We start from the raw sequence: 26,979 nt of genomic DNA on the forward strand, positions 1-26,979 counted from the left end.
ACAAGATAGCATTTCTTATCATTCTAACTAACTATTAACTCTATCGACAAGCATTATAGAACCTTCATTAAATTTATTAACCTTTCAAGACAATCCTGACAAGCATTATAGAACCCATCATTGATATGCATACCTCTTAACTGCATTAACTCCCCTACGGTGGAATGTTTCATTTCACTTACAACAAGAAACAGTCTCTATTTAATGCTATTTATTCCGTAGTCCGGTATAGAGTTCTGTTTAATGTTAGCCAATGAAGGTATGGTATCTCAAGAGTTAATAAATCAATGAATTAAAGAGAGTTCATCAATGGGCATGAAAGTGCATTAATTATTAATCGTGGAAATGCCAGTCATGAGCATACTATTAATACCCATCATTTCTATCGCATCATTTTCTAGGTCTTATAACAGGCCCCGGTCATAGAATGTTGGTACAATGTATGAATTATCTCACATTCTCTTTTATGTCCGTCATTATCTCACTTCGTCATTATCTCACTTCGTTTCGATTGGTGCCTCGTACCTATGAGTATCTCACATTCTCTTTCCGTCATTTCGATACCTTGTTTCTTTGTTATGATCGTTGTTATGTGGTCATATATTAATCGATGTACCTTTTCTTTATGTGCTTCGGGAAAGCATTATGATTATGTTCTTCGGGAAAGCATTAAATAAAGAACTTGATGACATTCATATCGGGATCATACATTAAATCTAGAACTCTTAACCTTTAAAGAACTAATACCAATAGAGACAAGACAGACTATTAACTCCCCTGCATTAATAGCTTTCCAAGACTTACTTTAATCCATTGAAAGACGACCTGACCTCTTAATTAACTAACATTAATCGATGTACCTTTAACACTTTCCTACGGCAGGTACCATTGAATGCTGTTTAACTCTTCTCTTGGAATAATGCTTGTTGATGTTGATGCAGTTATCTATATCAACCCATTTATGCTAGTTTCTGTTTCTAAGGCCTTCTATCGCCTCAGGTCATTTCTTGTTATTCTTGTATTAACTCTTCCGGCTCTCATTATTTATGGTTGTTATGTGGTTCATCTGTATTATGGTTTCTAGAGTTCATGCTTTTGTTTATTTAGAATGTCATTGAATAGGTATCGAAGATAATGCATGGAGTTATCTATATCAATGGGACATAATCCATATCTTTATTTAATGTTAGCCATGTGTTGCAATGTGCAGTTATATCAATGATGGTTATCGTCTAATGAATGTTTGAAAGAGAGTTATGAGAGTAATACAATGCAGGAACAACACCAGGATGCCATTAAATAGATGCCATTAAATGTTTGAATTGAAGAACGAACTATTTCCCATTAAAGAAAGAACAGAACTTGTTATGAATACCAGAGCCTCAAGAAAAGCTGGTAATGAATAAGAGTAACACATCTTCCACAGATGCCTGTAACTCAGTGCTAAAATAAATACTAAAACTAAAATCAATCGGGGGAAATGCCATAGAGCAGAATTCAACATATCTATCATAGATTCTTTGTTTATAGCTCACATACTTTTTGAAAGTAAGTCTTTTTTTTTGTATGTTCAATCTTTTTTTAGCGGTTTCCCCAGAGATCTTTATCATTAATGCAACCTTCATTTTGCTCATTCATGGAGTTGTATTTAGTACCTCTAAGAAATTTTCTTATCCACCGTTAGTCAGTAATGTGGGTTGGCTTGGATTACTTAGTGTTGCGCGCCTAGGAGGGCAGCGCTTTGTTTAGCAGCATAATATAATAGAGGAGCTATTAATTATCGATATATCATTTATTCTTTGGTATTGTATTTATTTTGTATAGACCCCGAAATTTCACTATTGACATTCCGGTATCCACGCTCAAGCGGTATCCGTCCAAGAAAAAGAACGGATTTGGTCCCTTTGTTCCTAGACGAAATCCTACAATACACGGGATGGAATTTCCATTCCACCTTGTTTTTATGACGTGTACAAATGTGATTAAATTTGATAAATTAATTGATGGAAAGATAAATTAATTTTGTTTCATATTACGAGAGATAAATGGTCGTAGTGGGGGAAAAATTGGAGGATTTTTGGTTGTTGGTGAATAAATTGATAATAATAGGATAAACATCGCCATATGGTTTTCTTTACAGTTTGTTTTTTGAAAAAATTTCTTTACATATATATTATTTATTATGAAGTTTCTCTAGTACATTCAAAATGTCATTGATACGTCATTGATAATGACAGGGAAGGTTTAGTTAAGAAAAAGAAACTACTAAAAAAATCAAGAAAAGTAGGTGGCGCGAAATTAACCACTTCTTACACAGTCAGACTCCCCACAACGAAACCGTTTTTTTTTTCCCGATATTAACATTTTCCTGTTGCTTATTTAATAATGATTTAAATTTAATCAATTCTCATTAGTCATTACCATCGAAATTGTAATCAATTACAATATATATTATTTATTCAACCATCACAGTTTAATCCACCTCTTTCTTTTTCTTATTTTATTTTCACTGCATCGATCTAAAATTTCTCGCCGAAAATTTCTAAATCTATGATAGCCTTATCACAAAAATCTCCAGCGATCTAATCATACCAATTGCTACATCTCCATATTTATCCGGCAATTTTATTGAATTTTCTGTGTTGTTTGGATTTGGATCATTTACCTTTCATGTTTTCTCCGTGAAGCAATTGTGTTCTTGGAGAAGAGAAGTTATTTATGTTTCATTTGTGCAATACTTGATTTTTTTAAAAATACTTGATTTTTAAAAAAAATACTTGATTCAGATGTAAGAATATTATATTTAAATGATGTTATTTATTCAGTTTGGATTTCAATATTCTGCAGATTTTTTTTTATTGGATGTGATTGAATTCGTAAGTTAGATATTGGTTGTTTGGTCTTTGGCTTTATTATTCTTGTTCGGTAGGATTTCAATTTCTGAAACACATAGGTTCATCTTATCAATTAATTTTACTTCTCACTTCATTTATTACTTACAATTTTGTGATCTCTTTTTTTTAATGCGATAAGCAAAATATGATTTACGTGGTTTGTCTAGTTGCTGATTTTAATATAAAATACCTATACATATATGTACGTAATTGAGTTTCAGTGTTCAATCGCTTTCTCTTTCTTTATATTCTGAATATTTCCTCTGTATAAAGATTACACGAGCAGTGAAACACTGAGCGATGTCGTCCATAAGAGAGACAATTGACCTGTTTACACGAAGACAATTATGTTATTTAATGAAAAAAAATCCTCGATTTTGTGTTTTCTTATTACAAAATTGAGAACTTCTTTATGGTTTTAATCAGCATCCAATGAGCAGTAGTAAGAGTCAAATGGGAAACAATATTCTATCAGAATTTCATGTTTTGGGGTGCAAAATTTCTTGTGTATTTTTTTGCAGCTGTAAAAAATCCATGGGGATGGACAATGATCTACATTGCCACGTGGACCTTCTTGTCTCTTCTTCTCTACAAATTCCAATGATCAGAATATAGGAAAATGCGAGGAATAGAAAACCGTGATAAAAATAATAAATAAAAAAAAAAATAAAAAAAAGTTGTTGCTCAATTGTATATTAATCAGCCAAAAAAAATATTAGATAGTGATAGTGATTAGTGAGAACTAGAAAGAGTTGATTCCAAAGATAATTTTGTCTCACTCTTTCAATTGCAAAAGAGGTGGGAAAAAAAAAAAGTAGAGGCTTAGAAGCGAATTGTCTTGAAATACTTCCATTTTGGGTTCTCATTTTCATGAAAGAGAGTTGTGAGAGAGGGGAGAGAAAGAAAGAGGGGATGGGAATCAAAATAGTTTATAGGCGTGAGAGTGGGGTTGTGTTTTAGAGAGTGAGACCCAATTCCAGCCTAGACAGACCTTGGCTCTCCCGTGAGACAAAACAAATAAAATATAAGCAATTTTTTTTATTAATAAAAAGATAAAACAAGAAACAAAAAAAGAAAAAAAGAATCCTTTATCCTACGCACCCCTGTGCGGCTTATCGTGCACGCACTTTTCCCTCCCCCACAGGCCACAACCTAGTAGCCCACTCTTTTTTCCCTCCCTATAGTCCCACTTCAATGGCCGTTTTCATGGCGTAACCGAACCCAAAAAAGAAAAAACAAAAAGTAAAGTTGTAATTACCGAAATTTTTTCCTTTTTCTGTTTCAGAGAGGGAGAAAAAAAAAAAGAAGAGAAATTATATAGGACGGTTTTTTTTTTTCTTTCTTTTGCACGTTGTTTGACATTTTTCCCACAATTCTTTTGACCCTCCCTCTCTCTTCCGATCGTCTGATCTGCTTGGATTCAGGCTTATCTTGCCAACACAACGATACCCATTTTCCTTTTGCTATCTTACCTGTAATTCCGATTTCGATACTCGAATCAGATCTATATCTCTGTAAAAATGTACGCTTTTCTATTCTTTATTCATAATGCCTGCTTTTTTTTTCCCTTCTTCTTCCTTTCTCATCCATACCGTCTCACTTCTTTTATTCTTGTGCATTCTGTCGCAGATTTATCACGGAGATTCAAAACGGAAATAGAAAGAAAAAAATATTTCGCTGCAATCAGAGATATATGCGTGTGCTGTGTAAAGCGATTGATGATCTAAGTCTATTTATGCGTTCAATGTTGTGTGGCTTCGTGAATGGATGTATGTAAATCGGAGCTGGCGTTTCGGAAGCAGCACACGGCCGTGGAGACCCCAAGACCACCGTTAGCTCCGGCGGAGAAGAACAATGTCGTCCCTCCGACTCGTCACCGGACAAGAGAAGTTCCTTCTAGATATAAATCTCCCTCCGCCGCCGCGGCGACGCCGCGGCGATTCCCGTCACCAAATCTCACTCGGTCGGGCCCGAACTCCTCTCCCACGGCGGCGAAACGATCGGTTTCCGTCGACCGGAGACGGCCCGCCACGCCGCCTACTCCGGCGGCCTGCCCGTCCACTCCGGTGCAGGACTCGTCGGCGGACGGCCGTAGGGCGGCTTCCGGCGGCGGAAGGGCGCCGGAGAGTCTGTGGCCGTCGACGATGCGAAGCTTGAGCGTGTCGTTCCAGTCGGACTCGATCTCGATCCCGGTCAGCAAAAAGGAGAGAGCTCCGACCGGGAACGCCCTCTCGGAGCGGACCTTAAGACCGTCCTCGTCGAACGTGGCTCAGGGAAGCAGCCCGAGGAAGCCAACACCGGAGAGGAAGAGGAGTCCGATGAAGCAGTCGGAGAATTCCCGGCCGGTCATTGACGGGTCCCACGCCCGGCTCATCGACCAGCACCGGTGGCCGAGCCGAGCCGGGAACGCGAAGCTCTCGTCGAGCTCGCTCACACGGAGCGTAGATCTCGGAGACAGGTCTGCCAGAAGCCTCGCCACGCCCCTCGGCGTCTCTTCGCTCCGACGAGCCTCCAGCGAGGCCTCGAAGATTGTGTCGCTCGAGAATGGGTTCGGTGAGAGCGATTACAGCAAGCTCGTCTCCCCAAGCTTGTCGCGGCCGGCGTCTCCGAGCAGGGCTCCGGTGATGATGATGTCGAGAGGGCTGAGTCCGTCTCGTTCGAGGCCGGCCTCGCCGCCGCCCGGCAGAGGGTCCAGCCCGTCTCGGATAAGGCCGTCCTCGAGTCAGCCCGCCAGCTCGAACTCCGTGCTCAGCTTCATCGCCGATTTCAAGAAGAGCAAGAAGGCCTCGGGCTACATCGAGGACGCTCATCAGCTTCGCTTGCTTTACAACAGAAATCTGCAATGGAGGTTCGCCAATGCCCGTTCCCGCAGAGTTCTTTATCTTCAGAAAGTTACCGCCGAGGTAGGATTTTTCCGAGTTCATTACCTTTTCTGTTTCCGTTATATATTTGGAATAAACTCTATTGGAAAGATAATCTATGTATAATGAAAAACGACACCGAAGTCGTTCAAGCTTTCTTAAGAACACCAATATTAAAGTCATCCTAAATTTTCCCTAAAACTGTGTTGTTTGCATTGGTTCAATTTTTAGTTCTAATATATATGTGATGGCGCAGAGAACTCTGTTTAACGTCTGGAGTGCTACGCTTGGTCTATGGGATTCCGTGATCAGGAAAAGGATCAGTCTCCAGCAAATGAAGCTTGAGCTTAAGCTCAACTCGGTTTTGAACGACCAAGTAAGTCATACCTCGATCACAGACCCATTATTTTTCACTCTTCATCAAAATGTGATGATGCTCATGTTCCTAAAAGACCTTTCTTCGTGGGATGATGATATTTAGATGGATTACCTTGACGATTGGGCGTTGGTAGAGAGAGATCACATCGCTTCGTTATCGGGGGCGGTTGAAGATTTGGAGGCAAGCACTCTCCGTCTTCCGGTAACTGGAGGCGCAAGGGTATGTATGTTCGGGTCACTTTTATTTCATTCTTTTGGGTAGAAAATTCTCGGCCTCCCACTTACTTTTCCCACTTTAATTTTTTTATTTTTTATTTTTTTCAGGCAGATATTGATTCTTTGAAGGTCGCTATTTGCTCAGCTGTTGACGTAATGCAGGCAATGGCTTCCTCTACTTGTTCTTTGCTTCCAAGGGTGAGCTTTCTTTGTTTTTTTTTTTCTCTCATTATAACATTTCAGTTTTTTTTTTCCCCCGGATCAAGGCGCTTATATGGGCAACATATCATTCTGATGTTAACAATTCTCTGTCTCGCTGTCTGTACTCTCATTTGGGATAACTTATAGGTCGAAAGTATGAACAGCTTGGTCTCGGAACTTGCTGTCGTGGCAGCACGAGAGAAATCGATGCTTAACGAATGTGAATCGCTACTATCTTCAACAGAAGCCATGCAGGTAAATATCTTGCCATGTAAACTACTCTGTAAATATGCCTTTGGTTTTATTCGGTATCTTGTTCTCATTGGTGTATTGTTTTATCTTGATCGCCATTTTCCCTCCAAACCAGGCAGAGGAATATAGTCTAAGTACACATCTGATACAAATCAAAGACGAACTGGGAAATTGGACCAGCCAATGGTGGCAACAACCAAGACATATTTAATTAAATCTCACTGGCCAATTCAACCTATTCCACTATATAAACGGCGGTGTCTCGATTCACTGTGAATGTAAATTGAGTTCTTAGTATTATTCTTTTACTACCCTAATTTTTGTTGTAACTCCATGTTATCCTCTTTTAATCAATCTTTTTATATCTTGACAGAGCATAGAGCTAGTGGCTCTATGCTTCCCCCATATGTAATTCTTTTGTATTCAACTAAAAAGAAAATGGAAAAAAAGAGAGATATTGAAGTATTTGGAAACACTGTAGATGCCAAGGTTTAAGAAATGGAAAAGAAAGAGCTTTACAAGCACGATTTTTTATGTGCTGGTTTTGGTGAGTTTGTTTTTTGTCATGCATTTAGATAGTTTACTATTGGAAAAGTGAAGCACGATTTAGATAGTTTACTAGACTAATAATAAATGAAAGGGGAGACTATTGGGGGAAATCAAATTCGATTATCTTCCTGTTCTCGACCTAGGGCTTCTAAATCCAAGCAATTTCCTTAGGGAATTATTAAATTCGAGCAATTTCCTTTGATATAAATGGATGCGAGTAGGTCTAGGAGTAGCAAATCGCGAAGTCGATCTCAACTTGGAACCAACAATGAAGTCCAGTCTTCGGGCCAAGATCGTCAAGGGCCGGGTTGTTCTTACGGAGTCCCGAGTTCTAAATATACAACATGGACTAATGAGAACCTGGGACACAGGTTTTTGGCTGTTCTCAATGGTAAGGTATGTTGTTGTGGAGTCGACATGTTTAAATTCTTCCTCTCAATTCTTCGATTGACTGAATGAAACTCGCAGAATTTCAATGGATGTGGGTTTTTAGAGTGGATCGATCCGAAAATGTGTAAGAGATCGATTCAGGTTATTCTTGGATTATTAATGAATATAAACAAGTATGAAGAAGAACGCGGCATGAAAAAGAGTTTGATATCAAGGATGGATGTGTGAACAAAGATGATTCATTTCATAATTGGGGAAATATTAGAGTCGAAGATAAGAAATTGAAGCCTTTTGTTAATAGTGATAGTTGTTGATGATCTTACAGAAGAAGAAGAAGCAACAAACGTCCAAATAAATGGTTGCACAAAACAAAATTTTATACCAAAAATAAAAGTCACAAACAGATTTTGCTAGGCAATAGCCATTGAAAGCTTTGAGATACTCGGAAAAGACACCACCATAAAGAGCGTCTCACAACCATGTAGATCAAACGTGCCCTTGTCAAAACTTGTTACAAGATTGGGCCTCATGTCTGTGCCACACGCGTCTCCACCGTTGGTGAACCCCTGTAAACATTCTAAACTAACTGAGTGACATGGTTTGTCCGCCAAGCTCTCCCCAAAAGTGAACCTTTCTAAACTACCCTTTCTTCCAATGTACCTCTATAATATAAGGGATCTGCATGTCAAGAATTGCAAAACAAGTTACACCCTCCAACCATCCATGTCTCTGATCATTGCTTTGCCATCACAAGATCTATGTCGTCCAACTCTTCCTCTCCCAAATCCTCCTTCCCTCCAAAGCACCGATTCGACTACGTCGCTCGCCAAAATCGATGTCAAGTTTACCATGAGACTAACTGCTGCCATACTCAGGCAGGATACAAGTATAAGACTATCTTTTCTACTACGGTGAGTACAAGTTCCAACAACATCGTCAACAACTTTAAACCTCGGAGCTTCCGCCAACTGCTATGTCCTCATCACTGAAGAATCAACTACATCGATGATTGTCTAGTTGTGTACAAATGAATTATGTTGAACATTCTTAGTCCACATACAAAGAAAACTTATAAATACACCTTCAATATTAAAGACATTTTCTAAGATTAATAATAAATACTCAAAGGAAGAATGTTGTATACACAAACCAACTTCCTTGGGTTAAGGATTGCGTACAATTTTTAATAAACAATAATTTCATCATTTTTTTAGAAAAATAAATTAGAGACTCGGCGAGACTGTGGTCAATTGTGTTTAAAAATTGGAGTGTAAGTTGTATATTTTTGTAACAAAACATTTGTTAAAATTTAATAATTGGTAACAAAACATTTGTTAAAATTTAAAAATAGCATTAACGTTATATATTTTTAGTGTGATAGACTTCTATGTCCAGTGCATATTTTTCACATTACATGTTTACATATAATTTTACGCTAAAAAATGCATTGACTTGAAAATAATCTTGGAATAGGAAATAGATGCACATCTTTAACATACTATAAAAGAGCGTATGTCAATACGTTTCGTAAGTTTTTTTACGTTTCCGTGTGCCACGTCACTACTGTTTTTATTAAGTTTTTATACAGTTTTTGTTTTCGTTTTTCCACTTAAAAAATAGACTTAGACCACAGACCAAGAGACGACGAATTAAGAGGACGAGCGAGAGCAAGAACGCCAGATAAAGAGCGGAGCCATAGAAAAGAAGAAGAAGGAGGGAAGGGAAAGAAAGAGGACGAACTTTGAAATACAGAAAGAGGTATAAAAAATTTGTGTTCTTCATGAGTTTCGTTCATTGTTTACGGTACTATTCTTTAGTCAGAGGGCTATTTGGTGATTTTTCTTGGATTTGCTTTCACTAAAATAGGTTTTCTGAGATTCTTGTACATTAAGCTTGGAATTTGTGAATTTCAATCACTTAGTTTAAAACTCGAATTTAACTTGTTCATGAACGCTCACGAGGTGTTTGATAAAATGTGTACACAGTTGTGGTAACTCATTTTCCCTTTTAAATATAAACAGATTTTATATTGAATGATGAAATCAATATTTTATTAAAAAAAAAAAAAAAAAACCCTTGGTCATTAAAGAGTAACTTTTTCATGAACGTTGAAATCTTATATAACCTTACACATGAGTATATTGGGGTTTATTTTTATATTCAAATTGTTTTTCATCATTTTATTTTTATGTGTGTAACTCTAGGATATTAGGAAGGCCATACAACTGAGGCTACGCCCAAAGGTACAATTGACACAAGGGATGCTCAGGTACTTGGTAAATTTTGATGTCTACGTTTTTTTTTAGCTTTACCACTGAGACTTAGATCATACCCTGCACTGTTGTTGTAGATGACCAAGGTAGATAACATAGTTCAGGTTATTAATAATTTTATTTTTCAGCCAACTCCTTCCGTTAATAATCTATTCGCCAACTATATTACTTCAGTTAAAAACTCATGTTCCCATGATTTAAATGACATTCATAACATTTAACTTCAATTTCAACTAGGGTCTTTAATAGTTATGCTAGAAATCCAATTAACAACGAATCAATACCTATATGGATTGTAGATTATGTAGTTGAAACGAAAAAAAATTTGTTATTTATAATGTAATAGTGTACCATATTTACTTTTATGTTATTGCTAGAAAAGAATATTTAGTTATAACTCTCAAGTATGATTTAGTCGCTCATGCAGTTATGGAACGAGATCAATCATGGCGGTAACTGCTCATGATATCCCGGTTCGATGGGTTGTGACATCAGATGAAAAAACTTTATGACCCTAGAAAAGCTTTTCAAATGAATGCGTAGTTGTAAATTCTTCGAGTTCAATATCTGAACTTGATATTAATAGTTTGTCTACCAAAGATGCTACCTCCAAAATAATTGAATGGGCTGAGATAATTGGATAAGGAAAGAAATAGGTAATTTTTACATATCTAAGTTTTACAATTTATAAATTATGCGATTAATACATTTACAGTAAACAAGTATTATTTTCACATGACTCAAACTCTGCAATGCTTTTTAAGGATAAAGAACGCTAACACAATTATAGCTATTTCAAAAGGAAAAAAAAAACAAAAAAATAAGTCTTGTTATTTCACCGCTGGCTTAAATTTAGTACACAATTCTGTATTAATATGTTGGTTTTGTAGTATGAAATTTGATTATGTTTTAATTTCACTACAGATATCCATGATGGGTTAAGTTAATGGAAGATGCTCATTTGAAATGAAGTTGATGTTTGTCGACAATATCTCCAATGAGGTGATTTTTTTTACCGTCCTAATTTTGATGTTATTCATATCTGAAAGACATGTCTTTTGGCTTTGGGTCTTAAAAATAAATTACATTACAGGGCCATTAATTCTCTTTGACGCACAATAATTAAATACGATCATCTTTTAAGAAATTCGGCTTCGTCAACTACTTCAGGAGTGTTCAGAAAAGGTTGTCTACTATTCTCAATGGCAGAACCAAACAAGTTATTTCATCTTATTGACGACAATAGTATTCAAATTAATCATTCTATTACTCATCTATCCGAACATGACACTACTACACCGAACGACTCTCGTTATACTATGCAAAAGGATATCAGCAAAAATACACTGTGACTCCAAAGAAAGTATGGCACTTGGTGCGCTCGTCAAAACAGGCGTCGCATGTTGGATATGAGACGAAGGAAAACGTTGCAAAAATCATTTACCTGCCGTATCAAAACACTCTGCTCTTGAAATGAATGTTGAACGCAGACATTTAATCAGTCACACTTTTATATATTTCTTGAAAACACAAAATAATCAACTTCTCAATCTATAATATACTACACAATAACTATATCACTATAAATTATACTCTCTAATCAAAGATTTATGGATTTTTCCCATTTTGATTTATCAATTTCTTACCTCTTATTTGTATAAATTTACTGCTCTTTATTATTGTACTTAAAATAAATTTTAAATTTTAATTCTAACTTACTATATATTAAGTGAAAATATCATAATTTAAAGACATTTAAGTTTTCACACATATTATATTATATATTTTTTTTTTGGGAGATTATATTATTTTTCACTAAATTAATTTTTATAACATATGCCAATCAAAATTATCAATAATGGTTATAGATACAAAATATAAGTAAATCAATGCCATGCGGGGCATGGCACAGCAACTAGTAACTAAAAAAAAGGCAAAAGTATCGATTTTCTTATTATATTGAAAGAAAGAATAAAACATTGTTAAATTTTAAACGACGTGTCGTTTTCCCTTCTCGAGCCATGAACGTCTGTTAAACCTTAAAATCGAGTGCAATTTTATTTCGGTTTCCATGGCTTGGCGTCATTCGAACTACTATAGCGGCTTGCTCAAACTCTGCTGTGAAACACAGAACCAAACGCTGCTCAAAAAACTCCACTGCCGTGTAATCAGGACCGTCCCCGAGCCCGAAACGTTTCTCTTCAACAGACTCATCGACGCCTATGGAAAACTGCGGAACCTCAGATACGCACGCCAGGTGTTCGACGAAATGCCCCTACGAAACCTCTTTTCGTGGAATACCATTCTCTGCGCCTATTCCAAATCAGGTCGTCTCACCGAAATGCAAAGCGTCTTCGATCGAATGCCGAGCCGAGACGGAGTGTCCTGGAACGTCCTCATTTCCGGTTATTCGTCGTCTGGCTCGGTCAACGACTCGGTCAAAGCGTACTGTTCAATGCTGGAAAACGGAGTGGCTAATCTTAACCGTATCACATTCTCGACCGTGCTTTCTATGGCGTCCAGCGAGGGCTGTGTTGACCTGGGGAGGCAAGTTCACGGGCAAGTAGTGAAACTCGGGTTTGAGCTTTACTCGTTCGTTGTTGGTCCTCTCGTGAATATGTACTCGAAATCCGGGCTCATAAGGGAAGCCAAGCGAGTTTTCGCACAGTTGTCAGAGAAGAATCTCGTTGTTTACAACACTATGCTTTCTGGGCTTCTACGTAGCGGGATGATTGGAGATGCGGGGCATTTCTTCGATGGGATGCCAGAAAAGGACTCGATCTCGTGGACCACCATGGTCACGGGTTTGACGCAGAACGGTCTGTTTAAAGAGGCCATTGGTGAGTTTCGGAAGATGGGTCAACAGGGTTTGATCATGGATCAATTCACGTTCGGGAGCGCGTTGATGGCTTGCGGTGGGCTCTCGGCTTTGCCACAGGGAAAGCAAATCCACGGCTTTATTGTGAAGACTCAGGAGAGAGAAAAAGGCAGCGTCTTTGTGGGAAGCGCTCTCGTCGACATGTATTGCAAATGCAAGAGCGTGAAGTATGCGGAATCGGTCTTTGAGAGAATGCGAAAGAAGAATGTGGTCTCGTGGACCTCGTTGGTTGTCGGGTACGGCCAGAACGGGCTATCTGAAGAGGCCGTTCGAGTCTTTCTGGAAATGGAGAGGAATGGAGTTGAACCGGACGATTTTACCCTCGGGAGCGTGATAAGCTCCTGTGCAAACCTCGCAAGCTTGGAAGAAGGCGCTCAGTTCCATGGCCGGGCCACGGTCTCTGGTCTTTCCTCGTTCATGACGGTCTCGAATGCACTCGTCACTTTGTATGGGAAATGCGGGAGCATATTCGAAGCCCACAGGCTTTTCGACGAAATGCCAATCCGGGACGAGGTTTCTTGGACCGCTCTGGTCTCCGGGTACGCCCAGTTTGGAAAGGCCAAAGAGACGATCGAGCTTTTCGAGAGGATGTTATCACATGGGTTAAAACCCGATGGGGTTACTTTTATCGGAATGATCTCGGCTTGTAGCCGGTCGGGGATGGTCGAAAAAGGACGTTGGTACTTCGAATCGATGGTGATAGACCATGGAATCACACCGGTCTCGGATCACTACACCTGCATGATCGACCTTCTGAGCCGAGCCGGGAGGTTAGAAGAAGCGAGGGAGTTCATATCCAAAATGCCTCGAAAACCCGACGTGTTCGGGTGGGTCACGTTGCTGAGTTCGTGCAGGAACAAACAGAATTTGGAGATTGGAAAATGGGCCGCCGAGTCTCTCCTCGAATTGGAGCCCCAAAATCCCGCAAGCTATGTTTTGCTCTCGAGCATTTACGCTTCAAAAGGGGAATGGGATAAAGTAGCCGAATTGAGAAGAGGCATGAGAAACAAGGGTGTGAGAAAAGAACCTGGATTTAGTTGGATTAAGTACAAAGGAAGAGTCCATGTTTTCTCGGCCGATGACCGGTCGAGTCCGTTTTCTGATCAAATATATGACAAGCTCGAAATGCTGCACAAGAAAATGTTGGCGGAGGGTTATGAGCCTGACATGAGCTACATTCTTCACGACATCGAAGATTCCGAGAAGAGAAAGTCGCTCAACTATCACAGCGAGAGGCTCGCCATTGCTTTCGGGTTGATTTTTGTGCCGGCAGGGCTTCCGATAAGGGTGGTAAAAAACCTCAGGGTCTGTGGTGATTGTCACAGTGCCACTAAATACATCTCGAAGATCACGCAAAGAGAGATACTTGTGCGAGACTCTGTGCGTTACCATTTGTTTAAAGATGGGACGTGTTCTTGCGGTGACTTCTGGTGACGTTGAAGCTCTCTGGGTCCTTTCTTTTGTTCTTGCGAGAATTAGTAATTCTCGGAGAATTTTAACTATCGACACATGTTACACAGGTTTGTGAATCGAATACACTATACAGGCCACTATTAACCCATAAATAAGTTTCGGTCATATTGTGCATTTGGGTAAATATGTGAGTCTTTAAAGATCAAATTACAGGCAATATTTTGAGCTCATTTTATTTTGGATTTCTAGTTTGAATGTAGGCATTCTTATCAAGTAAATGCAAGTCTAAAAGACCCTAATATCCATGTTACTCAAAGTTGTTGAATAATTAAACCGTCTTTGAAAAACTTGCTTGATTATTATAGCCTTCCAAAAGTTGTATTTTACAATGACAAAGTTTAAATACATATACTATGTACTATGTGTCGCTGCATCGACATTTCACAGTTAGTATTTTTGCATAACCAGGTTATATAATATCCCTGTTTGGAGAACTTGTTGCAGATAAATCATGGCCTGACTCCTGAACCATGCTTGGGATTTTCTTTCACGTTCGTCCGAGATAGAGTTGTCATTTAAGGAAGAAAAAAAAGGGTTGGTTGACATGCTTGGTTGTCAAAGTTTGGTAAATATTCATAAATATGACGTGACATTTTTAGTTTGCCATTTCATTGAAATAAAAAGGTGCGATATTTACACCAGTTTAAGTGTAAATACTTGGATGTGACTATTTACCAAATACTAACAAAATGTTGGCTAAATAAAAATTTCATAGTGTAAATATGAATATATCTCTAATGGACCTTGAAAGAAAATAGCCAAAGTTTAACATTGTCAATAAAACTAGGGAAATGGTCTCAACTAGTAGCAATTTTGATAATTTGGATAAAAATAGTAGCAATTATGTTTTTGGACACTTTTAGTAGTAACTATAGATATAAAAGTATACAGTTGTCATAAACTTACAATTCTACAATTAACAAAAATTGTAGATATATAAGTCTACAATTACTACTAAAAGTGTCGAAAAATATAATTGCTACTAATTTGGTCTAAATTATCAAAATTACTACTAGTTGAGGCCTTTCCCATAAAAATATGGGGTATTGACATGAATATTACCAATCTCATAACACTTTACTAAAATCAACCATAAAGCAAAATTTGACACGTCTATTACTAAATGAGTTCTAAAAAGAATGTAATATTATCGAATACGAAATTTTCAAACTCCGTGACCGACAGATCACGAAATTATGAAATCTTGAATTTCATAGCTGATTTGTTGGGGTTGTTATTGTAATTGTTGTTGATAAAAATAGTATCTTAAAGAATAGAGTTGAATTTATTTACAATGAAGGTAAATCTCTGCTTCTAACTAAAAGAGTATATTATTATTGAGAAGATATCTAGTGTTTGATTTGGCTGAAAGAACAAAGGGTTTGTTTGGCTCACCATCTGAACTGGTCATCTCATCCAAACTGTTCCACTATAAATTGGACATTCAAACTGGCCATTTGAACTGTCCATTTAAAATGTCGTTTGAGAAATTACATTAAAAAGTCATTCAAACAAAAAATTGATAAATTAGCCTTCGGATATCACCATCTTAACAGTATATTGTGTAAAATTAAAACTCGTGTTATTGAGAAAATTTACTTGCAATAAGCCACTTAAGAATTACAAATTGTAAAATACCCAACTTTTCTTAATTGTTTTATTTTACCTACATTTTTACATGTATACTTTATAATCAATTATTTCTGATTTTGCTATCCATAACGTTTTAAGTGCAAATTAAAATCAATGTACAAAACTAAACAAGGTAGTATAAATTAACTTAAATTCAGTTCAATGTCAAATAAATAGCGCAAACTTTGTACTATTGACGTTTAATGTTGTCGAAGAAAATCGACAACGTGAAAAGCTTCGGGCGGTTTGACCCAAGGCCGGACCAAGTGGCCGCACTCTAGCCAAGTGTGGGAACTCGAAAGTATCGAGTGTCGTTCCCCTAGTCCGGAGGCATTTCTTGAGGACAAAATGGGTGAATGGAGGGTGAATGTGCTTCTTGTGAGCTGCCTATGTACCCAAGTTGCGGGATCAAGTCATGACGTAGTTCAATGCTTGTGTATACGTTGTTTGAGGTGCGGAGCCTAGATGGTGTGCTTGACAGAGGAGAGGGAGCGTGGAGGTCCTCGGCGACGTCGAGACTCTTGAATCGAGTGACCCGAAAGAGAATGTGTGTTTTCTCTTTTGTGGACGAGGGAGATTCTCAATGGAGAATTTCGGGCCCAGCCGTGTACATTGGAGATGAAGGAGATTCTCAGTAGAGAATCCCAGGCGGAGCCGTGAGCGGGAGATGAGGGAGATTCTTAGTAGAGCCGTATGTAAGAGATGAGGGCGATTCTCAGTAGAGACTCCCGAGCGCAGTCATGCGCGGGAGATTAAGCGTTTGATTAGAGAAACTGTGTGCATAAAGTGTCTTGCAACGTTTCAGAACTCTAAGAGCAAGTAATCTTGAGGAGGAATGAATGTGTCTTTCTCCCTCACAAAGCTTTATAGTGGATGTGGAGGCCTGGGAGCGCCTCTGGACGCACTTCCATGAGCGCTCAGTGGAATTTGGCGAGCGCGGGTCATGGGAGCCGGCTGCGTGCGCGCCTATGCTATAGCGTGCGCGCCTTCAAGTCTGCGCACTGCGCCACTTGTTAGGCGCGGTGCGTCGAATTGTCGGGCGTGCGGACGCCTCCTTTTTTAGGCGGGCGTACCTCCTTTCTGAGGTGGGCGCACAGGGGCTTCTAGGAGCCTGCTCCCCACGCATGTCGAGCACGGAGATCAGGAGCAGACCGCGTGCGCGGGGTACGGGAGCAGGTCGCATGCGCGCACGTCGAGCGCGGGGAGCGGGAGCATACCGTGTGTGCGCCTTTTGTGCTTTGGCATGGGACGCGCATCCTACGTTGTGCGTGGTAGCCTTGGGCCCGTTTTAAGTTGGCCTTAATGGGATTTTTCGTGGCCCGGCCCGTTGGGCCTTCGAATTTGGAATTCAATGCGGGACTCTTTTTAAGTCACGAGGGATTTATTAATTTTCAAAAACCACCGATAACATTAGCCCCAAGTTTGTTTGTTGGAGAACTCCGAGTGGCGGACTTTCAAAATCTTCCAGGCTGTTTGAGGGAATTTTGCTGTCTTGAGTCTTCGTCTTTTGGTTAGCGTGTCGTCGTTAGACATTTTTGTTGTGCTTCTTGGAGCGTCTTTGGCTAGAGTAGCGCATAGCGTACAAGCTAACGCGTTGGATCGCTTAGGCGTTAGGGCCAAGAACCGTAGTCGCTTAGGACAAGAAGCACAATCGCTTAGTCATTTGAGACAAGAAGTATCATCGCGGATAAAGTAGCGAAGGCTTTACAAGCTAACGCACGGGCTCGCTTAGGCGTTTTTGCAAAGAAGGGAAATTGCTTAGTCGTTTGAGATAAGAAGCGTCATCGTAGGATAGAGTAGCGCAAGACGTATAAGCTAACTCACGGGATCGCTTAGGAATTTGGGCCAATAAGCGCAATCTCTTAGTCGTTTGTGACAAGAAGCGTCATCGCGAGTAGCGCGGGGGTGTATAAGTTAACGCGGGATCGTTTAGGCGTTTGGTCCAAGAAGCACAATCGTGAAGTCGTTTGTGACATGAAGTGTCATCACGGATATAGTAGCACGGGACGTACAAGTTAACATGAGATCGCTTAGCGTATGGTCCAAGAAGGGAAATCACTTAGTCGTTTTTGACAAGAAGCATCACCGCGGATAGAGTAGCGCGGAGCGTACAAGCTAACCCGGGATCGCTTAGGCGTTTGGGCCAAGAAGCGCAATCGTTTAGTCGTTCATGACAAGAAGCGTCGTCATCGCGAGATAGAGTAGCGCATGGAGTACAAGCTAACGCGCAGATCGCTTAGAGGTTTGGGCCAAGAAGCGCAATCGCTTAGTCGTTTGTGACAAGAAGCGTCATCACGGGATAGAGTAGCGCATGGCATACAAGCTAACACTCGGATAGAGTAGCGCAAGGAGTACAAGCTAACGCGCGGATCGCTTAGGCGTTTGGGCCAAAAAGCGCAATAGCTTAGTCGTTTGTGACAAGAAGCGTCATCGCAAGATAGAGTAGCGCGGGACATACAAACTACGTTTGGGATTTCTTAGGCGTTTGGGCCAAGAAGCGCAATCGCTTAGTCGTTTGTGACAAGAAGCGTCATCGCGAGGTAGAGTAGCGCGGTGTGTACAAGCTAGCGCACGGGATCACTTAGGCGTCTGGGCCAAGAAGCGCAATCGCTTAGTCATTTGTGACAAGAAGCGTCATTGCGAGATAGAGTAATGCGGGGCGTACAAGCTAGCGCGTGGGATCGTGTCTACCTTTATCTATAAAATGGGGAATTTGATATATATTAATCCGTATAGATTTCACTTAATTTCCATGTGGGATCACAATGTCTCGTCTCGAGACATGAATTTATTGAAAGTGAGAAAATAAATAACACCATTTAGATGTCTAGGTGACGATGTTGAGTGGTGCTTGGCGAACCAATGTGGCCTATTGGCATGCGGAGGCGTTGACATCGACGAGCATCTCAAGCACGAGCTCTTTTAGCTCCCTTGCTTGGATGAGGTCTTTGATTTGTCTCCTTAGCTATTTGCATACGGATGTCAAGTGACTGTGGTCCTTGTGGAACGCGCAGTACTTGGTCATATTGCGATGCGCACTGGCTTTCATCGGAATGGGATTATGAAATTTTTCGCACCTTAGGTCGAGAATTTTTTCAGCTACGTGTTCAGCGACGTATAATGCACGTTGTTGCGGAATTTGTCTCGAGGCTGGCTCGAAGGTGTATGAGGGTTGTCATCAGGCTTAGCTCTCTTTCTCCTCAAGTCGCAGTTGTTAGAGTCTTCATCTTCCCTGCGACGGTCGTCGTGGGATTTTCGGCTTTGAATGAAGTCCTCTAATGACATATATTTTTCTGCGCGGGTCAAGAGTTCGGCCATTGTTCGTAGTTCTCGGTTGACGAGTGAGCTGAGGAAGTTCCCCATTTGCAGCCACTTGAGGATAGTCGTGATAGTGTCTCCTTCCTCGTAGTTGTCTACTCTGTTAGACTCTTCTGTGTATCTAACAAGGTATGCGCGGAGGGATTCTCCTTTTCTTTGCTTAAGGGATCTCAAGTGAGCTTTCCCAAGCATTCTCTCATGGGATCCGCTGAAGCGAGTGAGGAAAGATCTCTGCAGCACCCGGAACGAGTTAATCGACCCGAACCTCAGGTTTCCAAACCACTTGAAGACGGGTCCGCCTAGGGTGACGTTGAATGCCTGGCATAAGATTTTCGGCGAATGTCACTTCAAGGCCATCCATATTCGATATTGTTGGATGTGGTGAAGGGGATCTGTTTTTCCTTCGTAGCGCTGGAGATCCGGCATACGAAAGTTGACCGGGAATTCCTCATTGAGGATGTCTGCTGTGAACGGGGAAGCTGTAAGTTCCATCATTCCCCGGACCTGTGTGTTTATGTTTTGCACAGCTACGAGGTTGTGGACCTTGTTTCTGAAGTCATGGAGCATGGTAACCACATCTGCATGTGTTGCAGGGAGACCGTCTTGCCCTTTTTCGTTAGAAGCCTAGTTGACTGGTGTCGTACGAGGTGGTGCGGCGTTATTTCGACTGAGTCTGGCCGCCGTCTCTGCAGCCCCGTTTTCAGAAGTAAGCTGGCTTTCCGAGCTTCTCTGAAGGACGGAGGTGTTTCCTCAAGTCGTAGACGACGAGGGGACAGTTCTTGATTACTATTCCGTTGTTCCAGAATTGTGGCGCTAGTGTGCCCACGGGCCGCGGTTTGGACCCAGTTCATTCGTGTCCCTGAAATCAATGAAATCGTAAGGCTACGGGATTCACGTTGAACAGTGCACCTGTTAGTGCCTTCCCCAACATCGGGGATGTCATGATCGAGACCCCGAGCGTTGGAGTCGGCTATGTCCTCGCTCTCGTCCGTGCAAGAGTGAGTGTGACCATGAATGTCTCCGTTTGCGTGAACATTCGTGTGTCCATCTTCGGAGCCTCCCGAGCAAAAGAAGTTGTGATCCTGCCATGCCAAGCCGATGAGTCCCTCGATGGTGGCTATATCGGTTCATTGTCTTGCGAGGTGGTTCGTCAGTCGATGGAGGCTTTCCCCAAGCTCGACAATGCGAGAGTCTCGCTGGTCTTGCTCCAGGATTAGACTTCTGATATCGTTTGAAGGCAAGTCATTGTTCCTCTGAGCCAGAGGGCGCAGATTGTACCGGGCACTTTCAGGGCAAGAGTTCTCGTCTTTGTCAGATGTATTGTGGATTTGATTGTTCATGTTTTCTCATGTCTGAGAAAATTGAAATTTTAGAAGAAGAAAATATGGTGATTGGAGGGGATTTCGGGTCGTTTAAGTCGGGAAGTACCCTCTTTCTAGCGCCAAAATATTGTCGACGAAAATTGACAATGTGGAAAGCTTCGGGTAGTTCGACCCAAGGCCAGACCAAGTGGCCGCATCGGAGCTAAGTGTGGAAACTCGAAAGTCTCGAGTGTCGTTCTCCTAGCTCGAAGGCATTCCATGAGGAAAGAATGGGGGTGACTGCACTCCTTGTGAGCTGTCTACGTACCCGAGTTTCGGATAAAGTCATGAGTTAGTTCAATGCGTGTGTATACGTTGTTTGAGGCCCGGAGCTTGAAGGGTGTGCTCGACAAAGGAGACGGAGCAGAAAGGAGTCATCGGCGACGTCTCCGGACTCTACAATCAAGTGACCCGAAAGAGAATGTGTGTTTTCTCTTTTGGAGACGAGGGAGATTCTCAGTGGAGAATTCTGGGCGCAGCCTATGTGCATTGGAGATGAAGGAGATTCTCAGTAGAGAATCCCGGGAGATTAAGCGCTCGATTAGAGGAATTGTGTGCAAAAAGTCCCTGATAGCATTTTAGAACTCTAAGAGCGAGTAATCTTGGTGATGAATGATTATGTCAATCTCCCTCACTAAGAATGAGGTATTTTTAGTGGATGTGGAGGCTTCTAGACGCACTTCGAGGAGCTCGCGGTGGAATATGGTGAGCGCGTGGCGCGAGAGCAGACCGTGTGCGCGCCTGGGCTATGGCGCGCCACGCCAGTCATGGGGCACGGTGCGCCTTTTGGTATGCGCACCTCCTTTTTGAGGCATACGCGCTAGGTGCTTCTAGGAGCGCGCGCGCCGCCCAACGTAGGATGCGCGGGGAGCGGGAGCAACCGCGCGTGCACCTTCTATGATATAGCGCGGGGCGCGCATCCTACGTTGTGCGTGGTTACGACGCAGGCGAGAGTGGGCTCGTTTTAAGTGGGCCTTAATGGGCTTTTTCGTGGCCCTGCCCGTTGGACCTTCGAATTCGAAATTCGATGCGGGATTCTTCGTAAGCCACGAGGAATTTAATAATTTTCGAAAACCACTGACAACATTTAATATAATTTATTTTTTATTTTTTATGTTTACATAAGGCAACGTGTGAAAGGTTATATTCGTACATTTTATGTAGTTAATTGTTGAGGTAAAGTTCAGCCCATTAATGAAATTTGATATTGGGCCGCCCAACCCAATACCCATGAAGCCTATTTACACGCCACCGATTAAATAGTTATTTAATTATACTTAATTTTCATCGTTTGATTAAATTATTTAAAAATAATTTAATAAGTTATTTGGGCTATAGCCCAAATTCATTTACGAATTCAACATTTTCGCTAGAGACTATGACGTAGTCAAAGTCAACGCGAAAGATGGGACTTCGCCTTGAAACCCGGAGGTTTGACGACTTCTACCAAGCCTGTTCAAACGAGAAGGCAACGTGACAGCAGATGAGATAATGAAAAACGAACTTACCAACATGTGTCTCTAAGGATATGTTTGGAATATTGCCCACCTGGAGATAATAAACATGAATGATTACAGAATTAGATAAGAAGTCTATTTTATTAGCATCATATGATTAGTGGGTTGAGTTCTGAAATCAGAATCAATAACAACTATCTTCCATAGCCTTCATTTAAAACTGAATCACGTGCTGGTAGGGGTGGCAATTTGGTCCGGACACGAAACACGAAACGGTTACGACACGATTTAAAGCGGATTTGGATCTCAATGAATGGGTCGGTTCTTAATTGGATCGAACACGCTAACACGATTGAATAATGGTTCAAAACGACCCGATTATGGCACGATAAAAAACCGATTAACACGATTATTAAATGGTCGACACGAAACACGATTACGACCCGCACGAATATGATCCAATTAACACGATTACGAGTAATAGCACGATTACGATCCATTTAAACACGATTAATATTATTTATGTAAAATTATAAATTTATAAATATAAACATAAAATTATACTTATAAACATAAAATAGATATTAGAAAACATGATGTAATAAATAAAGTATATTCGTATAAATATCAATTCACGTATGATAGCATATAGTCAATAGTATACCAATTGACTTAACAGGAGCAATAAGAATCCCAATTCATTTCGAACAATCATAATTACTATAGTCTCATAATAACGTATCATATTCAATTTTGTTTTATTTCAATTCATATCGAAAAGTTTCTTTCACAATCACAATAACTATCATCTCATAATAACGTATTATATTCAATTTTATTGGATTTCAATTAAATTCATATTGAAAAATAACAATTTGAAATTGACAGCCACAATAACTGTAGTCTCATAATAGCGTATCACATTCAATTTTATTTTATTTCAATTCAATTCATATCGAACAATTACAATTTACAATCACAATAACTATCATCTCATAATTAACGTATCATATTCAATTTTATGTGATTTTAATTCAATTCAATTCACAATCACAATAACTATCATCTCATAATAATGTATCATATTCAATTTTGTTTGATTTCAACTCAATTAAATTCATATTGCAAAATCATAATTTATAATTGACAGTCGCAATAACTATAGTCTCATTATAACGTATCATATTCAGTTTCTTTAAATCGTATGAGTATTGGTTAGAGAGTCACTCATAGTGTATTTGTTGAATGTGTGAATGTGAATTTGGGTATTGATTATGTACTTGTTGAACTTTTGATTTTCGGTGTTGTTGAACTTCTGGTCTTGGGCATTGTTGAACTTCTGATTTTGGCTTGAGTTTAAAGTGTGTTTGTTTTTGGTGTAAGTGTTTTTATTTTTATTTTTTTACAGGTTATAAATGGATTGTGATTCTAAATCAGTTGAACAAACAGTGTCAATGTATCGGAAGTTAGTACAATTCTGATCTTATGACTTATGTTTTTTTATAATTATATCGCAACTAATTGAGTCCGAATGTCTAAACACGATTAAATACCCATTTAACACGACTATTAAACGGTTTAATTTAAACGGTTATGGATCTGTAAAAAAAATAAATGGTCGGATTTGGATATAGATTTCAAACACGATTAATAAATGGTCGGATTTGGTTCTAGCAATTATTTATACAAACACGATTAACACGACACGATTACGACACGAACACGAAATTGCCATCCCTACGTGCTGGGCACCTTGAGTTTGGGCGGTGAGTTAAAACATGGTCGATGAGTGATAGACACTTGGAAAGCCATATCTAAAGTCATATATGTGGAACACGCGTGAAGGATGATCCCTTTGTGGGAGCATTCTGCACTTTTGGTAAGTATACGACCAGAGAGACTTTGGTTGTAGATGTGTCGTTTAAGTACCGTTACGACGCACTAGCCGATGTCGCTTGGTTACTGATACGCTAATTAAACTTATATCTTGGGAATTCGGAATATAATATGAGAAGATAGTGGTTGACAGATACAGAATTCAGCCTTCCTGAAAGAAGGTAAATGTTCACTTACCTAAGGGTGATTTTAGAACCGATAGATTGCTAGCACTTTCGAAGTAAGTAACGTTTGGTAGAATTTTTCGCCGGGGAAGCAACGGTGCTTAGCGTATATATGTAGCAAGAAATGTATAATAGAATAATTGACCTTTCTCAATACCGGTTGAACCTAAAGGATCTTGATCACGAACTGACTAGATCAGTGGACACTAGTCACGATGAGTACATATAATTCTAGTATGAAGGAGAGTTCAGTCTTGGCTTACATGGTGGAGTATTTGACCAAGATTAGACGAATCGATGGAAAAAAGATAAATGACTTTTTCGTCTTTTTTATCGTGTTTGTTAAGCTTCTATTACTAGGTCCATAGTCACTGATTCGGCTTCGATAAAGACGAATAAGAACTCTCTTGTAATAATGCATATTATTATTACAATCTCATAGCTGTAAATTGTTTAACAACATTCATTTGGAAATTTGTCTATTTGACGAATTAAATATTTATTGTGGAATTAATTATTTATTTATGGATCAAGTAAATAATTAATTGAATTTTAAGTTGGGCCTTATGGACACTGTAAAATTCGAAATTCCTTGGTCCAGTACCAATCAATATTGAATTTTAAGTTGGGACTTATCGACACTGTAAGTATCTATTGAATTAGTTGCTAGATTTATGAAAATAATTAGGAAACTAATTAAATAAAACATAGAATAATAATGGTAGAGATATTCTCTCTCCATTAAATAAGAAAATAAGATGTTGTCTTTTATTTTCTCTCATAATTAATTTCCTAATATCTAGGAGAATAATACTGGAAGATATTCTCTCCATTAAATAAGGAAATAAGATATTGTCATCATTATTCTCAAATATCTAGATTCCTTAAATATAGGAGAAAAATAAGAAAATATAATATCCTAGATTCTGATCTGATGGATGGGAGAAAAAGTAGGATTTGTAGTCAAGATTCAACGGTTCATGTTTAACTACAAAGTAGAAAAGAATAAAGAAGAATAAAATATATCTAGGAGATTCCTAGAATATCTCATTTATACCACTATAAATAGAGGTATAAAATAAAGCAAAATATAACAATTTGCAGAAGCAAAATTTCGCCCATCACACATTGAGGTGGACGAAATTCTCTTTCTCTCCCTCTCCCTCGTAATTCTTCTCATAAACACGGTACGATCTGAAATCATAAATCAGAGTTGTAGTGAGATTTAGAGTGTGGTCCACACGTTATTCTTGTTCGTCCGGAGATTACGTTTTGGAAAACTAAGGTATCATTGATGAGTAAAGAAGGAGATCCCGTGAGTTTCAGGGACATCTCGAAGCTCTGATCGTTGAAGACGATGCTAAGAGGCTGAGACGAGAATAGAAGAAGACGAGGAGCTCGAGGATATCTCGATTCAGAAAGCTTAAGGAGAAACCCATAAGTTTTCTATAACTCGTCTCTTTAAATTAGTTGCTTGACATATATGCTCTCATGATTAAATTAATTAAGCAAAATTAGATTTTGATATATAACCTCAATTAATTAGCTAAGTAGCGTAATTAAATTTTTTTCCGTATAATTAAATGGGTGCATAATCACCAACAGGATATCGCATCTCGACTTAGTATAAATCCTCTCCTTTTGAGAAAATTTGCACGTCGCCTGAACCTATTACCGCATACTCTCTCTCTCTCTCTCTCTCTCGGTATTCTTGAGCTTGTTGATTGTCCTCATAGTCAATCGAGCGCGTCCAGTGTACTTGAGATCGTAACTTAATAAAATCCTTGAAGTTAAATTAATTATTTGTAATTATTATTATCTATATTTAATACCCTTTTTCTTCTACGAAATCTCTCTGGGCTCCACATAGTTAAATCAAATCGAAACAAACAATTTTTTTTCTTGATTGTTGAGGCTCAGAAACGACATCATCATATATTTTGTCGAGTCTTTCCAAAAGACCGTATACAAAGTATTTTAGTTATTTAGCTACATTACCTTATTATTAATTGAAATAAATTAAAAATATGCAAAATCATTTAATTGATATATCTTATTTTATTATATTAAAAAATAACTAAATACATATAAATAATATTATTTAAATTTTTAAAATATCGTCAAACATTAACTAATATGAAATTTGCAATGTTTTATCCATTTTATAATATTCTCAATGATGTTAAATGATCAAATATTATATGAAACATTTAACTATTACTTTAGGTTATAGATAATTTATATATTTTATTATGAAAATTTATAATATTTTGTTTGATAAAATAAATAATTAATTATATAATATAATGAGGGCCGGCTAAAGAACTAGCCAAAATGACACCCCTACTTTAAAATTAGGGTTATTAAGTTATATAACCACACGGATATAGTGGATTGAGATATAGCACACCTTTGGTTAATTTCTTGTAAATAGCCAAGTAAACTTATTAACAAATTAATAAAAGCCTTATTTAACACAACCAAACATATATTTTAGGTAGTTAATAGGCTGCCACGTATGCAAGTTGGCTATTTACAAATTATTTACCAAAGGTTGGCTAATTTACAATTCCTATAGTTTAGGTGGCTTACGTAGCCAATTTTTTGTTAAAATTATAGCCAAACTATTAACATATTTAGGAAAATAGCCAATTTATCATGACAACATTCCAATATTCCAATTATATCCTTAGGTTAATATTATTAACTATCATAATAAATAATATCATCCATAACAAAAAAATTAGTAAATCTAATTAACAATAACAAAAACTACATTAAATCTT

At 39.0% G+C, this 26,979-nt stretch overlaps 2 protein-coding genes across 3 annotated transcripts; both read left to right on the forward strand.

The window, feature by feature from the left end:
• The first annotated feature begins 3,760 nt into the window (after nt 1-3,760).
• QWRF8 (QWRF motif protein (DUF566)) lies at nt 3,761-7,336 on the forward strand. Its single transcript, XM_089615739.1, has 7 exons — nt 3,761-4,416; nt 4,524-5,797; nt 6,012-6,131; nt 6,237-6,353; nt 6,458-6,547; nt 6,698-6,805; nt 6,918-7,336. Exons 2-7 carry the CDS (start codon nt 4,658-4,660, stop codon nt 7,011-7,013), a joined length of 1,671 nt encoding a protein of 556 aa, XP_089471865.1. The 5' UTR covers nt 3,761-4,416; nt 4,524-4,657; the 3' UTR covers nt 7,014-7,336.
• A 4,749-nt stretch (nt 7,337-12,085) lies between these two features.
• On the forward strand, nt 12,086-14,982 carry LOC149395175 (pentatricopeptide (PPR) repeat-containing protein). 2 transcript variants are annotated; one of them, XM_089615272.1, is made up of 2 exons: nt 12,086-14,412; nt 14,774-14,982. In XM_089615272.1, the coding sequence occupies exon 1, from the start codon at nt 12,086-12,088 to the stop codon at nt 14,324-14,326; it is 2,241 nt and encodes a 746-aa protein (XP_089471398.1). In that variant the 3' UTR covers nt 14,327-14,412; nt 14,774-14,982. The 2 variants fall into 2 exon arrangements, with proteins under 2 accessions (XP_089471398.1, XP_089471399.1); XM_089615273.1 differs by having other exon boundaries at nt 14,798-14,982.
• Nucleotides 14,983-26,979: the final 11,997 nt, after the last annotated feature.

Source organism: Urtica dioica, chromosome 5, assembly GCF_054948205.1.
Source record: "Urtica dioica subsp. dioica isolate 48M chromosome 5, U.dioica_male_clone48M_v1_H2, whole genome shotgun sequence".
In the NCBI taxonomy this organism is placed as follows: Eukaryota; Viridiplantae; Streptophyta; class Magnoliopsida; order Rosales; family Urticaceae; genus Urtica; species Urtica dioica.

What these genes read in the sequence shown, in the direction of transcription:
- LOC149395175 (XM_089615272.1), top strand. Translation starts at nt 12,086, where the DNA reads ATGGCTTGGCGTCATTCGAACTACTATAGCGGCTTGCTCAAACTCTGC.
- QWRF8 (XM_089615739.1), top strand. Translation starts at nt 4,658, where the DNA reads ATGGATGTATGTAAATCGGAGCTGGCGTTTCGGAAGCAGCACACGGCC. An exon ending in ACTCGGTTTTGAACGACCAA is followed by an intron (nt 6,132 to 6,236) that starts GTAAGTCATACC and finishes GATGATATTTAG; the next exon opens with ATGGATTACCTTGACGATTG. An exon ending in CTTGTTCTTTGCTTCCAAGG is followed by an intron (nt 6,548 to 6,697) that starts GTGAGCTTTCTT and finishes GATAACTTATAG; the next exon opens with GTCGAAAGTATGAACAGCTT.